The sequence below is a fragment of the Panthera uncia genome, chromosome B4, assembly GCF_023721935.1.
Source record: "Panthera uncia isolate 11264 chromosome B4, Puncia_PCG_1.0, whole genome shotgun sequence".
Taxonomy (NCBI): domain Eukaryota; kingdom Metazoa; phylum Chordata; class Mammalia; order Carnivora; family Felidae; genus Panthera; species Panthera uncia.
In genome coordinates this window covers 34,378,912-34,396,047 of record NC_064809.1, presented here as the reverse complement: position 1 = coordinate 34,396,047, position 17,136 = coordinate 34,378,912, and the positions used below count along the sequence as shown (strand labels likewise).

Genomic DNA, 17,136 nt, shown 5'->3' with positions numbered 1-17,136 from the left:
TCAGCCTCACGAATTTTTAGTTCTTTTATCTCTGCAATAAGGGATTCTCTAGTGTGTTCTATGCTTTTCTCAAGCCTAGCTAATATCCTTATGATTATTGTCTTAAATTCTGTTTCAGACATCTTACTTATATCTATATTGATTAAATCCCTGGTCATAACTTCTTCCTGTTCTTTCTTTTGGGGTGAATTCCTTTGTCTTGTCATTTTGTCTGGGTCACTAGTTTTTTTGGGGGGGGGGATTGTTAGAAAAGCCTGCTCCTATATTCCTGCTCCTGAGAGTGATAGAAGAGGTCCAAAAGAAAAAAAAAAAAAAGAAAGGAAACTAGATCCTATTTCCCCTAGAGCTGAAGCTTTTGCAGCACCTTTGATCAGTAGACTTGATGCATGCAAGGGGTTTGTGCTGGTCTTCTGGGGCTGTGGCCTGCTGCACTGAATCTCAGACTGATTTGTCCTAGTAGAGATGCACCTGCAGGGTACAGGGGGCAGAACTTAATGTAAGCAACTACAGCCTCCACTTGCTAGTGCTGTTTTGCTCACTGAAGTTGATCAGTGCTGATGGGTGGGCTAGGGTGGGGGGAATAGTGTCACCCCAATCTCTTGTCCCCGGAGTGGGGAGTTCATGCTCACCACTCTTCAGAAAGCCCTCACAAAAGAACAGACAAGCACCTCTTTTGTGTCCCTAGCCTCTTCCAGATCCCTGCCTTCACCCTGCCTGTGACCGAGCTGTCTGTCTGCCAGGTAGCACAGTACTCCTGTGTTTTATCTCAGGCATGCGGCTAGGTTTCAAAATTACAAATTTTAGAGATCTGTATGGCTCAAACACATGCTGATCCTCTGGGAGAGGGCCTAGCCAGGTTTTTGCCATTTGCTGATTTGTCTCAGAAAATGGTCACGAGATCGTGTAGTGGTTCAGAGTTTATGGTAAAGAACAGCACAACTCCAGACAAAGGTTTGTTGTCCTTAGGCAGTGTCTTTTTTCCTATGCTAGGGAACAGGGCAGCACATTGCTGCTGCCACTTTTTTTGTCCCCAGAGGGGACATGCCACCACTCCCAAATGCACTCCAAGCAGGGAAACTGTTTATCTCTGTGCAACCCAGGGAATTCTCAGACCATGCTGCCCACTCCTGGGTCTCTACCTTCCTTCCCCACCAGAGCACCACCAAGCCCACCAGGCATGACCCTAGCAATGGCACAGACCTTCAAAATTTCAGCTTTCCAAGTGAAGTAAGACATAGAGAGAAAGACAGATACCATATGTTTTCACTCTTATGTGGATCCTGAGAAACTTAACAGAAACCCATGGGGGAGGGGAAGGGGAAAAAAAAGAGGTTAGAGTGGAAGAGAGTCAAAGCATAAGAGACTCTTAAAAACTGAGAACAAACTGAGGGTTGATGGGGGGTGGGAGGGAGGGGAGGGTGGGTGATGGGTATTGAGGAGGGCACATTTTGGGATGAGCACTGGGTGTTGTATGGAAACCAATTTGACAATAAATTTCATATATTGAAAAAAAAAATTTCAGCTTTCCACTGCACTGCTCTCCTTTTCCCAGACAGTGGTTTTGGGGGAGAGTTTTTCTTGTACAGTTCCCTTCGTGCACTTTCACTCTTTCCTTCTCTTTCTTTCTCTTTTGCTACTCTCTACAAGATCATAACTCTGTCCCCATTGCAGCATCTGCAACTCTTCTCTCCCCCAAATCAACTCTCTGCAGCTCCTGTCTTCCACAGTGTGGCTGTTTTCTACCTCTTGTTGTGCAGTTTTGCTCTCTTAGCCTTCAGATATTGGATGTTCATGATGGTTTGATATTTATCTGTGTTTGAGGGATGAGGCAAGCTTAGGGTCCTCCTAGTCCTCTGCCATCTTAACCCCTGTTTAATATAAAAATTGAGATATTTTACATTAATTTTTGTACTAAATCTTTGAAATACAGCGTTTATTTGACACTTACTACATGTTTCAGTTTGGATTAGCCAATTTCAAGTGCTCAAGAGCCACATGTGTCTAGTAGCTACTGCACCAGATGGGCTGGCCCTAAAAGGTCTGAGAAGATACAAAATGGCAACCCTCTAGTCTAGATTCTACAGTCCACTGATGTTGTGTGTTTAAGGAATAGCAAAGCCGGGCAATGGATTGAAAATGCCATGAAAATTATCAAAGTAGATCTGGAATTATTTCAGTCTGCTGCTAGGATTTCCACTACAGATGCAAGAAGAATGTATCTTCATACTTTCTGCCTGATTATGGCAGCCATGATTGAATGGGAGCATACAGGAGAAAAGCATAGTAGTACAGGGGGGAAATGGAGAGGGAATTTTTGCAACTCAGAATAACTTTGTAAACAGTGAAGAGCCTGTTTTACTCTTTAAAAAGATTCTAAAATTTAAGTTTTAACAAAATGTCCTGATCATTTTCTCAGTTTAACAATGACAAATAAGACAATTTGAATTTCCAGACATCTGCAATACAGAATGATACAAAGTCATGGTTTATTTAAAAGAAATGTTAGAAGAGAAACTTTAGAGGAAACTCAGCAAATTATAATCAAGTTATAATGTTCAGGCAATATTAGGGGATTCCTTTTGTAAGCCAAGTCTCCACTTTGAGGAATTAGTTACAATAACGAATTTTGCAACATTTGGGCATCATGGTACAGAATAGGATTTAAACAGTTATGGAACAAGTTATTTAGAAAGTCTTATGCAACTTGCAGGGATTAATCAGATAACCTGTTGGAGTTTCCAGATCTTGACTTTACAGAGTTCTGAAGTGAACCCCATAGGGTTCTAAAATCTGGAAGGACTGTCTTGCCCCATCTTCAGTGAAATGAGCAGCAAGGACAAGGCACATATATAAATTTTCCTAATCTCTGATAATCTATTTTAAGTTACTTACATATAGTATAAAAGAGTTAAATGTAATCATTTTCTGTGTTGCTTGTTCCCAGTTAAAGAAAAGATAGGAACTTATTCTAGCCACTAGAAAGAGCCTGAAATGTCCACCATTTTGCTGTTGTCTACTCTTCTAGATGCCTGACAAAAATTATATGCCAAGCAAACTCTTTTAGTAACACTGCCCTTTCCTCACCCCCACTTTCATCCCTGGGTCACAAAAGCTCCAGGCTCTCAAGTCTTGTCTTCAGCAAGATGTTAGTAAATCTGCATAGAGTTTGTCTCTGCTGTTCTACCAACCTATCAGTCAAATGTCCTTACCATGTGAAATGGACTGCACTAAGTACTGTGGATCTATAGCAAAGTGTAAGACATAGTCTTTTTCCCTCAAGGATCCTATGATCTCACTGGAGAGGCAAGAACCATATACTAAAAGATAACTGACAGTATGGGGAAATGAGAAATCATTTCTTTTGGGTAACCTTTGCTGGCTCCTCCACCCCTGGCTAGGAGGCCCTTTGGTGTGTTCCTGTGGCACCTCTGTGAAGCCTGCCTTGGTGGTAAGCAAACTCTTTCATTGCTTACAAGGGTCTTTAAGCATGAGTTTTATGCAAAGACTGTCTATCCTGTTAACTGTTGAATATCTATTACCTATCCCATGATAGGTGTTTAATAATTATTTCCTTAATGTATAACTAAAATGAGTAATGCAGACAATAAGTGTGACAGGAGTACTAAGTCTGGGAAAACTTAGAAAATTTCACCACAGAGAAGCTGGGACTTGAGCTAAGCCCTAAAGAATGGCAGGACATAGGAAGGGAAGGTCCTGGGAGTTGTGGGGACAGTCCATGTAGGTGGAAAGGCAAGAGTAAGGCCCAGAATTAGGAAAAGGTAGGGTGGATCCCAGGGTGAGTGAACGGAACTTTCCCATGGGGATTCAATGATACAGAATTTTGAAGAAGTAGATTAGGCACATTCATATCCACCTTTCTGTCCTATGTCTACATATGGGAACTTCTATTTCTAGAGTAAATGACTTTTGTGCTTAGTGTGAGGGGAACATGAATAGCAGGCAAATTTCTCCTCCCTATTTTATCATTTAATTTCTATATCCTCCGTGTGTATGTAAACACACAAATAAATTTACACATTCTAATAAATCATTACATTTATTATACAGTAGGAAGTGTTGCCAGGAAACCAGTTGTCAAGCAAAGCTATATTTTGAAGAGTGGGAGGTGTATAATTATCTTTAAATACTTTCTCTGGATAGTAATTACCCCCACCCCCACCCCAGCCCAAATCCATGTGACTCCCCTGAATGGATGTGCACAGGAACAGCACATTTAACAGCCACTACCCTATCCGACAGCCACTCCTTCAGCGAGTCAGGCAGTTCTAGACCCATGGGATAGGCCTGACTATGTGGTACCTCATATCCCAAACTCGGGACAAGAGGAACTTAATCAAGTTCTCAGTATTAAACTGACTCCAAGTCCATTTTTATATACTGTAAAGAAATGCAAACTTGATTCTTTGGACTCTGAATCACAATTATCAGTGATTTCTGTAACATAAAATTATATCTATTTAAAATATTCTTTGAAACTACAGTGTAAGCTATTTAAGACCAGATAGAAGTTTGTCCTGAAAATTCATTTTTTAGGAAAAAATTGCACCAAATTTTTCTACATTATTAATAACCACAATAATAGGGAAGAATCAGTGTCCTGTCCTGTCAAGATAAGACTCCTCAGTATCGAGAGCTGGCAAACTCCAGAGGACCACCAAGAACCCCTTGTCCCACTCCTTTGCCCCTCTCCTCAGCCTCCCTCATCTTCATTCTTACCCAGGGTGGTATGTCTAGGAAGATGTAAGCCTCCCTATGTGCATTTCGAAACCTTAATTTTCTGGCCCCAATGCATTTCTTCTCTATGCAGTGAATTACCCCTAAGTAGCATGTAAGTATCCCCTACAAAGAGATAGCACACACTAGAGATGGCATTCAAGCACCCATGATGAGGTAGGGTCAGATCAGAACACTATGTGATTAATTCTTCCTTCCCTCCCTGTTCTGCAAGCCAAAAACTAAGTTCTGTCTGCAGTTCTGAGGAAACAGTTCTCTTCTTAAATGTACTTCTCACTTTTCTAAAGTGAGTTAAAATCCTAATAGATTTTAACAAAGATTTGGTAACAGGATTTTCCACAGACACTAGGTAGAAAATACAGAATGAAAACATAAATGAAGTCAAGCTGTCTTGAAAGTCAGTTTGGGGGTGGGTGGATGAATCCATAGCAGCAAGGATCTGCATTTCTAGAAACGTAGAATACAGATGTGAATACAGATATTCATGGACTATTGTTCCAAGATGCTTCTTTGTTCCTTCCCTGCCTTCTTTATTACCCACACAGGGGCACTGCCTTCTGACTGCCTGTTGGGTCTCTCTATATACATGACCTGCAAGCACTTCAAATCTATTTTTTGAGCTGGGCGCCCCTACTTTCCCCTCATAGCAACCTCCCTGCCCAGAGCACTGCTTCTCCTTGTCTGTACCTATATTGGCTAGAGGTGCCACTCTCCAAATCACCCCAGCTAGAAGTTTTGGCTGTCCTTCCATACCTTTCTCTCTTACCTTGCACATCCAGTCAAGCTCAAAGTCCTATTGATTCTGCCTCCAAAATTGTGGAGTGTCAACTCAGTGTCCTCTTTTCCATTAATAAAGCTACTGCCTTCATCATCTCCAGCCCAGATGGTCAAAAGAATATTTCTCATACTACCTCTGATCTAGAAGTTGTTTTGTTGTTTAGATGGTTTTCTAAAATCAAATTCCATCATTCTCTCTCTGGAAATCGTTAAGGTGGCCTCTGTAAGTCTCCCTCCCAGGCACTTCTCCACAATCCCCTTCCTTCTCTCCTTTGTTGCTACTGTCAGCATTTATTAAATGTTTGGTCAGCGGAACTACCAAACATAGCTATGTATTTTCTCTGTATCTAATAAGGATGAAATTTGGGAAAGCTATAAACTCCTGCACCATAGAATTTAAAAATGTGAGTGACTCCTTGGTATAATCTAGCTTAATGGTTCTCAACCATGGTTATAGATTAGAACCCTCTGGGGAGCTTTAAAAAATACCCAGCCCCCAGAGAACCAGATTTAATTGATTTGGAGTTGGAGCCTAGGTACTAGTGGGAGGTTATGATTGTTTTTTTAAGCTTCCCCAGGTAATTTTATGTACAGCCAGGTTTGAGAATCATTGACAGAAGTCCCTAACCAAGAGACCAAAGGAACATTTTAAGGACCATAGCTAAGCTTCCAGGGGTCCATGTGCTGTTGTATGAACTAGTATGCAGAGATGTGTGTGTATGTATGCATGTGTGCGTGTATGCTCTTTTCTGAACAGAGGATCTAAACATTCATCAGAGTCTGAAAACATTCCATAACCCCATAAAGGCAAAGAACCTCTGATCCAGATTCAGCCCTTACACTTTACAGATGAGGCAGCATCTGGGCGAGAGACTGGGCTGGGGTCGGGGGAGAACCAAATCTGGCTCTGCCACTGTGTGATATTAACCAAGGTATTCAACCTCCATGGCCCTTAATTTACTCCTCCTCAAAATCAGGATAACACCTGCTTTTCAGGGTTATTTAAAGAATTAAAGAGAAGGCATGGAAAGTGCCTAATATGGTAACAGGCATAGACGAAGTTTCATTAATGGTAGACATTACTAGTCCTATTCCTACCATCACTACTAATAATTCTCCTAATACTTGCAATATAATTTTGAATGATGCTATTATTATAAAAAAATATCTATTTATACCAGATGCAATATATGGTGTGTGTGTGTGTGTATATATATATATATATATATATATATATATATGGATTTTATTGATCTGAACAACAACCCTGTGAGCTTGGCCCTATTCCTGTTTTACAAATGGGAAAAATCAAAGCTTACAAGGGGCAGGGCTACACCTGAGGCCACACAAGTGACAGATCCTGGTTAATTTGACATGAAGCTTATCTGTTTGCCACCAGATTGTACTGCTCTGGTGAGGCCAAGTCCATTAAGGGAAGAAAGGAGACCACTATGATACCTTTCAGATTGGAAAAAATCTGAATTTCACAGTCACCTCCCTCCCCATCCCTCTCTCCTTGCTCCTTTTCCAGCCGCTACTGGCGTCGGTGGAATCGGTTCTGCAGAAGAAAGTGTCGTGCTGCAGTCAAGTCTAATGTCTTCTACTGGCTTGTGATCTTCCTGGTGTTCCTCAACACACTCACCATCGCCTCAGAACATTACAACCAGCCCCACTGGCTCACGGAGGTCCAAGGTGAGAGGCAGCCCCTGGCACTATCCTGCTTTACTCTTGTTAACTTAGCCCTAAATCCCAGGGAGGGAATGGTCACAGGCACAAGGTTGATGGGAAAGTTGCCAGTGGCCGTGGCTCTTGGCAGGCACCATGCTGGAGATACCAAAGGCCTGACAGTTTGCAAGCCCCATAGTAAAATGTGCAACCTCATTATAAACAGATGTGGCTCACCTGTGTAGGCCCACACCATCTGCCTACCCCAACAGTCACCGTTGGGTCCAGGTGACAAGGACACATGCTGCCCCCTGTTTGGCTATCTCAACCCTTGGCTGCCAACTTCCCAGAATGGATTTTCAATACAATAGCCTGCAGGTGGACCTGCCAGAACGTGTGAGGATGAGGTGAGCAAAAAGCCAAGAAAGAGGACAGTAGTGGCCTGAGCACGAGGAGCTGTCCTCAATGGGCAGTTAGTACCCTTCCCTGAACCCCTAGAAGAGGACCTCCCTAGCCAGTGCCTCAGCTCCATGCCCAGGGAGTCAGGCAGACACAGGGGCTGCATTCCAGAATGCTGGGAGGTGGACAGTCTCCCAGTGTAGAGGGCAGACGGGTGACTTGTCTCCCCCTTTTGGCTGATTGGTTTGGGCAGATTACTTACCTCTCAGAACCTCACTTCTCATCTCTGAAAAGCTGCTGGGAGGAATAAAGAAGATCAGCACACAAAGCCTTTGATACATGGTAGATCCTCAATACATGTTTACTGTGATTATTACTAGATACCCCTTTCTTGTCACTTTGGCCCCAATTGTTCTGTTCTGGCAGCAACATATGGGAGAGGTGTCCTGGCTGGGAAGGGAAGCATCTGGCTTTTTCTCCAGTGATGATAATTACTGTTTTCTTTCTCCTCCTCCCCCCTCTCCCCACTCTTACATCTGTGTTGGGATCCTACCCCCTCTCTTGAACCCACCAGACACGGCCAACAAGGCACTACTGGCCCTTTTCACTGCGGAGATGCTGCTAAAGATGTACAGCCTGGGCCTGCAGGCCTACTTTGTGTCCCTCTTCAACCGCTTTGACTGCTTCATCGTGTGTGGGGGCATTCTGGAGACCATCCTGGTGGAGACCAAGATCATGTCTCCCTTGGGCATCTCTGTACTGAGATGTGTCCGGCTACTGCGGATATTTAAAATCACAAGGTATTTGGTTTCTCACTTCCCTTTGGACCTGGAACTCAGGTAGAAGTTCTTCCAGAAGGCAAGGGAGGCAGAAAGTCCTGGGTGGGAGAGTAGCTGCTATTTCTTAAGAGGTCTATCCTTGGCTCATATATGATGGAGAGGAATTTTTCTTCATTAGATGACATATCATTTATAAGTACCTTTGACCACTGCTACCAGAGACAACTCAGTGGCACAAACAAATTTGGGATTTATTTAGTTACATAAAAGAAGTATAGAGGGGCATCTGTGTGGCTCAGTCAGTTAAGCATCTTATTCTTGATCTCAGCTCAGGTCATGATCTCACAGTTCATGAGATTGAGCCCTGTGTCGAGCTCTGCACTGATACTGTGGAGCCTACTTGGGACTCTCTCTCTCTCTCTCTCTCTCTCTCTCTCTCTCTCTCTCTCTTTCTGCCCCTTCCCTGCTCACATGTGTCTCTTTCTCGCTCTCTCTCTCAAATACATAAACTTTAAAAAAAGTGCAGAAGTGGGCATCCCAGGTTAACTGAAGAAGACAGAGACCCCATCCCATCTGTCCTTTTTTTTTTTAATGTTTATTATTTTTGAGGTGGGGGGAGGAGCAAAGAGAAAGCAAGACACAGAATTTGAAGCAGGCTTCAGGCTCTGAGCTGTCAGTACAGAGCCCAACCTGGGGCTCAAACCCACAAATGCATAATCATGACCTGAGCCAAAGTCAGATGCTCAACTGACTGAGCCACCCAGGCACCCCTCCCTGCTGTCCTTTACTTTGACAGCCTTAGAACCACTTTCCATTCTCTGGGTCATTAGGTGGCTTTCAGAGATTGAGCCATCATGTTTGAATCAAGGCAGGGAGAAGAGAAAGAGCAAGGGACCAAAGCAGACACCCATCCTGGCTGAGTCAGCCCTTCCAGAGCTCTTTGAGAGATCTTACCAAAGGATCTGTTCTCATGGCCACCCCAACTGTTCGAGAGACTGAGCAATGTGGTCTTTTTCCTGTGCATGTGCTGCTGAAAATGCAGTCCAATTTCCTTAACTGAGTAAGGATGATGGCTATCATGGCACAGATGGCTTTCACCCCTCCTTCCTCACATTCACCCCCTCTCCATCTGCCTGTCCATCCACCCACCCGAAGACTACAATCTCCCCAGCTCTCGGGGTCAAGCAGTGATTCTCATGAAGAGGAGGCATGGGCGGGGGCATGGGGCCAGGCAGCACGCTCTAGGACAGTCATTTCGACTGTGTTGTGACCTATTTGAGTGGTGAAATCAATTGATTGAATCACAACCATCGTTTTTAAGCAGCTTTATTGACATATAATTTACATACTATAATTCATGCCTCTAAAGTGTACAATTCAGTGTTTTTCTGTACATTCACATAACTTTGCAACCATCACCACAATTTAGTTTTAGAACATTTTTATCACCCCAGAAAGAAACCCATACCCACTCCTCATTCTCCCCACATTCCTCCCAGCAGCAACCAATAAAATTTACTTTCTATTTCTGTAGATTTCCCTATTCTTGACAATTTCTATAAGTGATATTATGCAGTCTGTGGTGTTTTGCGACTGGGCTTCTTTCACTTATGTAATGGTTTCAAGATTCACCCATGTTGTACCATGTGTCAGTACTTTATTCCTCTTTATGGCTGAATAATATTCCATTCTGTGGATACACATTGTGTTTGTATGTTCATTCATCAGTTGATGGATATTTGGTTTATCTTTACCTTTTGGCTACTATGAATAATGCTGCTATGAATATTCATGTATAAGTTTTTGTATGGATTTTCAGTTTCATTTCTCTTAGATATATACCTAGGACTAGAATTTTTAGGTCATCTGATAACTGCACATTTAAGATTTTGAGAAACTGCCAAACTGTTTCCAAAGAGACTGCACCATTTTGCATTCCCACTGGTGATGTATATGGGTTCCAATTTCTTCACATTCTCATTTTCAGTGAAAGATTTAAATAGAATAGGAAACTCTCAGAAGGCCTCACATGAACATAAACATTGTTTCTTAAAAATCTTTGAGATATATGTCTGAGTTGCAGTAGGTTGTGGTCAACCTTGAAGGGACATATCAGAAACATGTGAAAGGGAGGAGGCTCAAACTCTGACAAACCTCCTCTTTGTAAGAGTCTCTGCTTTGGGATCCCAACTGATAATAGGGCACCGAAACCATCAGTTGTATTGTATTGGGAAAAGAGGGAGTGGGCTCAGTATCTTTCATTCAGGGATTTGAAGGTAACCATACCTGCTTGTGTTCTGAACATGGCTGTATGAATGGTCAGGGCTTGCAACACTGCCCTCAGTTTGTTGTTCTCTTTATGGCTCTCTCAGCAGCCGCCAGCACACACTCATTCCTGGGGTGCTGTCGAAGGTCAGATGAGAGAAGGCACTTAAACAGTGCCAGGCCCAGGGACACTCAGCAGCCAGAAGACTTATTATTAACCTGTTTATTATCTTTGTTGTTATTTGGAGGACGGAGAGGTGGGGCCCTGAGAGCCACCTACACATATACAGTCTCTTACTTCTGTTTCTCTCCCATGTTCCTACTATGCATCAAGCTCTGAGAGATAAGGGAAGAGAGGTATGGTATGACCTGAACCCAGGAGAAGTTTAAAGCCTGGCTAGGGAGATGGAGTTTGTGCATATGAAACCATTGAAAGAAAATCTAAGACAGAATAAAATGAGCTGGCAAATGTTGGGACAAGGATGGGAATACGTGCTATTAGAAGTTGGGAAAAGGAGAAAGTCCCTGGGGAATGTTTAATGTCACAGGATGGACTTCAAGGACATGCAGAATTTAAACCCACAAGTTTAATGTTCCTGAGCAAACACCTCCCTTCCCCTCACCCCAGAAAAAAACTCTTTCTGTATGCCCTGAATATCTTGGCATTACAGAAAACCCTTGGCTTGTTACTAAAAGTAGTAGAAATATAACAATTATTGTTAATATGCATCAGTACTTACTCTGTGCATCTAGTGTGGTCTGGCTTTTTTCACTTGACTCATCCTCACAATTAACTGTAAGAGAGGGCCAGAGGAGTGTACTATTATCATAATTCCCATTTTATAGATGAGGAAACTGTGGTTTAAAGATTTAAGTCACTTACCCAAGCCACACAAACTGCTCAGGGATGAATCTGGGATTAAGTAGCAGATCTGTGTCTGACCTCAGGTTCTGTGCTCCTAACCATGACCATGAACTGTGAAGTTGACTGCTGAACTGTCTTGTCTTTATCCCAGAGGTGTGCCTTAAAGGATTTTTACATATGGATTCTTGTTGTTGGATATTTGCTGATTCTACCTGTTCCTCCTTGGGTCTGGTAAAAGCTATTTTTCACTTGGAGTTTTCAGTGCCTCCTAAATAGTTCTCAAAAGTCTATGTGTTTGGGGGTTTGTTTTTGCTTTTGTTTTTTAGATTCCTATAGAAAAGAATTCTTGTTCCTAGATATTGTCATAGAGTCTTGAAGAGATTTGACATTCATTCTATTTCTAATCAATAATTTATCTACTTCTAAACTGAAACTATTGCCAAGAAGCCATTTTTAAAAATCTGTCTTTGTCAGAGAGCTTCCCATAGTCCCTCCACAAGAAAGATTAGTGGTATTTCAGAGTTCTGTAAAGTCTATAAACAGAATAATTTCATTATCTAATTGGAAGTTACTTTGGCAAAGGCCATCATCTTCCTGTTTTGCAAGCCTCCAACCCCTCGGGTGCTTTTGGAAAACAACGTAGAGACTATAACTATGTGGGGAATCCCATGCCCCTTCTGAACCTTGTCTCCAGTATACTCCAGTGACCAAGAAAATGCCTAAAATATGGTCTGGGAGTGGACATCTGGTCTCTAGAGATGGGTCATCTTGAGATGGTCCTGTCATCAAGCAAGCATATTTCTCTATCTTCTTTTAAAACCTCTTAGAGAAAATTTTGTAGTATCTCAGTATTATTAGTATGTTAAAAAAGCATTTTTTCACAGTGCATTCTGACCCAGTGATTGTGATTCTCAGACACAGTTAAACCCAATAAGAGCTCATGAAGGACCCACACCTCTAGAGATTTCGACCAGCAACTTCTAGAGAGTTCCATACTGGTAATCCAGTGACCTCACTTTGAGAAACGCTAGTCTAATTTCCTGCTGCTGTCCTTTGTCCACTTCCCTGTCTTAAAATATGGACCTTCATATACAATTGGAAACCTTAATTCTTTCATCTGCTTTCCCTTCTCTATACTGTAGCCCCTAATCATATTAAGATTGTACTTTGATAGTTCCTGACTGGGAAAACATATAATGATAAAGAGCTACTATGAATTCAGCAAAGTCTTTAAATTATTTTAATTTTATTAATTCCTATACACTTGTATACATTTGAAAAGTGGTAATGTACACACAAGATGACTGTCTATTTATCTAGAGTGCTGTAATGTTTGGTGTATCCATGGATTTGTGGATGCCTTCCTAAAATTCCAGGCTTCCCTTACCTCACCCAAGACCTGCACTCTGAGTTTGGAATACTGACCTAGACTAAGAACCCTCAACCATGAGGTCAAGACACAATGGTATGTCCAGAGCCGTTGAACAGTGCATAGCAATAATTTGTTATTATAGGAGATGAAATACCAAAGTTTATGAACAGTTAGTTTTCTAAAAAGTAAATGCAAATAAATTCAAGATTGTTCCTGTAACACCCTCACTGTTGGTCATTTGCATTCACAAATGCTTTTATGAATGGGCAAGAATGGGCTAGAGTTACCACTCTTCATGTTACCTGAAGGGAGCAGAAGTTTTTGATATATGATGAATATGAATATGATACATGAAGAAAATGAATTTTCAGCATGCCTATTTTTGTGTATTTTGTCAAAATCTGAGAATTCATTAGAGAGTATACTGTGCGTATGAATACCATCCATCCTATATGTCTCATAAAAAAGAAAGAAAGAAAGAAAGAAAGAAAGAAAGAAAGAAAGAAAGAAAGAAAGAAAGAAAGACTGGGAACCCTGCACTGGACTGTAAATCAGTTGACTACTGAGTGTTAATAATATTGGGAGTGGTAAATTACCACTAAATTATGAAATAGGGAAGGCAAGATTCCTGCCTCAGTGAGAACAGAGAGGCATACATGTGGCCAAAATATTTGTCATCTTTTGATACATTACCCATGACAGTGGGCCTTCCAGCCAAGTAATAGATTGGATTCTTTCTCCTGCTTTGAGGTTTTACAGGGCTCTTGAATGTTGCCAGTTTTTAATATCAAGTATGTCTACTCTTTGTCAGTCCATTCTGACTTATTCTACAGGGAGGAAGAAAGACCTCAGTCAGACTAAATCTGGATGTGATTTCAATTTACTAATTGCATTTCATTTTTTATAAAGTTTGTTTTTAAATGCACTGAAATCCCTCCAGCCCTTGCTGTTTTCTCTCTTAAACCTTAAATCCATTTCTTTCTCCTACTGCTCCTCCCCTGTGGCTCCCTTCCCAGGCCCTGAAATGTGAGTTTGGGCTGACTCAGCATAGACAGATTTACTGATGAATCATGACCACATATGGGCTCCATAGAGCCCCAAGGTGAGATTCTTTCGCAAATTCTCCAGGCTCTAAATGTCTCCATTCCAACTGCCAGAATCTGACCATGAGCATCAGATCCACCTCCACACTGCCCTGACCCTCCCCACTCTAGCCCTCCTCTTCTCAGGACACCGTGGAGGCTCTGAGCTCCTTAAGGACCATTATTAAAGAGATATGTTTGGCATCTGCCCAGTTCCCAGGCCAGAGTCTATGGAGAAGGCAGCTCAGACTCAAGAGCCTGCTCACTGCCTTCAGCATGAAGGGTGGTTATTCTCTGGAATGATGACTGGCTGGTATTATCTACTGGGGATTAAGAAGACCCAGATGAGGATGACTTGAATGTGTTCCTTCCCTAACCCTGACACATCTGGTACAGGGGCCCACTAGTGAACACTGAGTAGCTCTGCGGTCCAGGAGCTCAGAGGAGCACAATCCCAAGGCAATCCCAAGATGAAGACCAGATGACCTTGCCAGCATGACAGGGTTGCATTCCCCTACTGGGAATGTATTAGTGCAACCAAGGCCTCTTATGCAAACAGAGAAGACAAGAACTTTGAACTTGTTATCCAAGGCAGGGTTTGACTCTAAAGCAAAACACATAAACTGTGCATTCTCCTAGAATGGAAGGGGCAGAGGTAGATATCAGCAGGAACTAAACGGTAGATTTGGCCTTGAGCTCCAAGCTGTCCCAGACCCTGACCACGATAGTATAGAATTCTCTGGCTCTTCCTGGACCAGCACATACCTAGTTCAGCCTCCTACCTCACTAATCCTTCCAGGCTCTATTGTGTCTTACAGAACCAGAGGCCAACTTTACTGAAGGGCTAGTCCTTGTACACCCACCTTGTACATCCCTGTGGCAAAGCTGAGCTTCCTCCTTGAGTTAACCTTCTGTGCTTCGCCCAGTTATCTTATGTGACCTGCATTTCTCCTCCCTTCCTTAGGAATAGTGTATAGAAGCCTCATACCACACAGATTCACCACATGAAATTTGCTTTATAAATACTCTACCAACAATAGATCACTACCACCAACACTGAGAGGAGTTTTATTTTGGAGAGGGTTGGGGTGTTTTTACCCCTCAGGACAAGAAGAGTTGGGACAGGTATAAATTTAGCTATGAACCTCTCTGGAACAGAGAGGAAGTAGGGTGGAGCATTTTCAAAGCACCCTAAAGCTATTAGTACTGTTATTTTGAAGGTCTTTTATTTATAGCAGGCTCGATGTTCTCCTCCATACCTAGACTGTAAAGAACCCTGCCCTGAGCTATTTGAAGCAAAAGTTCACAAGATGAAAGTTCCAGTTCAAGCAAGGTTCAGGCCACTTTCTGCCACTAAAGATAAAGGAGAAGTCCACAGGGCCCAAACAGACTTAGCAGAAAGAATGATGGAGATACAATACCCCTGAACACATGGTGGTCATTTAAGCCAAGAGAGGCAGAGGGGAAAGCTAGCAAAAGTGAAGCCATAGTCAGCAAGTGAAAGAATTTAGGTAACAAAGAAATTGTCTGGATCAGAAAACCCTCATGTGCACCCTACTTTAAAGAGAGAACAGTGGGCTAGGTTGTATGGAGGATGGGGGGATGGGGTGGGCAAAGACACACTTTGTAGAGAATGATTTAGAGCCACAGGAGAATTGAAAAGTTGAAAGGATGACCATAGCCAGTGGAGTGTCTGAGGATGGTGGGGTGGAGGGAGGGGAGTCTTTAAACCTGGGCATGTGCATCTGGGGCTGTGAATCCCGAAATACAGAATGAGACTTCTGTGTATGTGGATGTGTGTGTGCACTGTTCTGAAGATGAGATGCTCAGTTTTCCTGTCTCTCTATGAGGCCCGGACATTAGTTTGTTCTGCTTCTGCTCACCTTTCTCCAAAGATGTTCATTTTTGGTGACTGTGTGTGCTTCAGTGGTTTTAATTGATTAGGATAAAACCCTCAGCTGATTGCTAATATGCCACTAACTCTTTTAGTTTTTATGTCTAGAAGCTAATGTATCTAAAAACGAGAGTGATTCTGAGACCTGAGGCATCGTCTGATCTGCATGCCATGGTGATAACAGCCACCAAGAATCAGATTGACATTAAGGAAGAGAGAGCTTCAGGACTTGCATGGCTGCCAGCATTTCATTTAAATGCTACTTCATGTCACCCTTCCCAGAGGCTGCCACCTGTCACCTACAATTCTCATTGATATCAGTGGTAATGAGGCCCCCACCCTATCTGCTGCTATCAGCCAAGGCGTGGGAGGCTCCAAAATCCAGCTCTTCTCTGACCCCTAATTGTGTTCTTTGCCACATCAGTTCAGCAGTCCCTTTGTCTCGGTCCTTTAGAGAGCACATAAAACGTCTCCAACCATGTGCACCTTAGGGATGGACACCTTCTGTTCAGCAAGCTGTATGCCCCTCGTAATGCCAGACTACTGGCACCAGCTCTCCTCCCTTAATTCTGCTCCAAAGGAACAGAAAGTACAGATGGCAAGCCAGCTACAGGGCAGACCCCACCTTGCCCCTATTGAATGGAAAGCAACTGGAAGTTGAAGATAAACAGCATAAACAGCCATTTGTTTCTTTGTCTTCACTGTGTCTTAACTGTGTGACTGGTCCTAAATGCATTATCTTTTCAGTCTGGGTGTTTTTCATGAGGAAGGTAGGATGCCGTCGGTTTATCTGATTGCAGTTTGTCCCTTAAAGTCTGGTTCAAGCCCTTCAACCCACAACCATTGGTTTTCAGCCACAGGATGGGAGTTCTTCCACAAAGGAGACACATGTTCACAGAACTCTTTGGGAAATCCTACTGCAAGGGTCTCAAAGCCATAACAACCCTATCTTCTATAGGGCAACTGATACATAATCACTTTTTTCTTTTTTTGTTAAGATATAATTGGTATATATATTAGCCATTATATATAACATTATATTAGTTTCAGGTGTACATAATGATTCGATATTTGTATACATTGCACAGTGATCCCCACAATAAATCTAGTTAACGTCTGTCACCCTATATAGTTTCAAATTTTGTGTGTGTGATGAGGATTTTTTAAATTTACTCTCTTAGAAGCTTTCAAGTATACGATACAGTATGATTAACTATAGTTACCATGCTATCCATTCCATCCCCAGACTTATTATAACTGGAAGTGTATAAATTTGACCCCCT

The 17,136-nt window shown here is 42.4% G+C and overlaps 1 protein-coding gene across 4 annotated transcripts in view; it reads left to right on the top strand.

Annotated features, from left to right (window-relative positions):
- CACNA1C (calcium voltage-gated channel subunit alpha1 C) overlaps window positions 1-17,136 on the top strand; it is a 658,891-nt gene that overhangs the window by 523,477 nt on the left and 118,278 nt on the right. For all 4 annotated transcript variants that reach the window (XM_049627025.1, XM_049627026.1, XM_049627022.1 and 1 more), the window contains exons 12-13: window positions 7,064-7,224; window positions 8,171-8,396. In XM_049627025.1, the coding sequence (XP_049482982.1) occupies window positions 7,064-7,224; window positions 8,171-8,396 (387 nt within the window). The remainder of the gene's footprint in view (window positions 1-7,063; window positions 7,225-8,170; window positions 8,397-17,136) is intronic.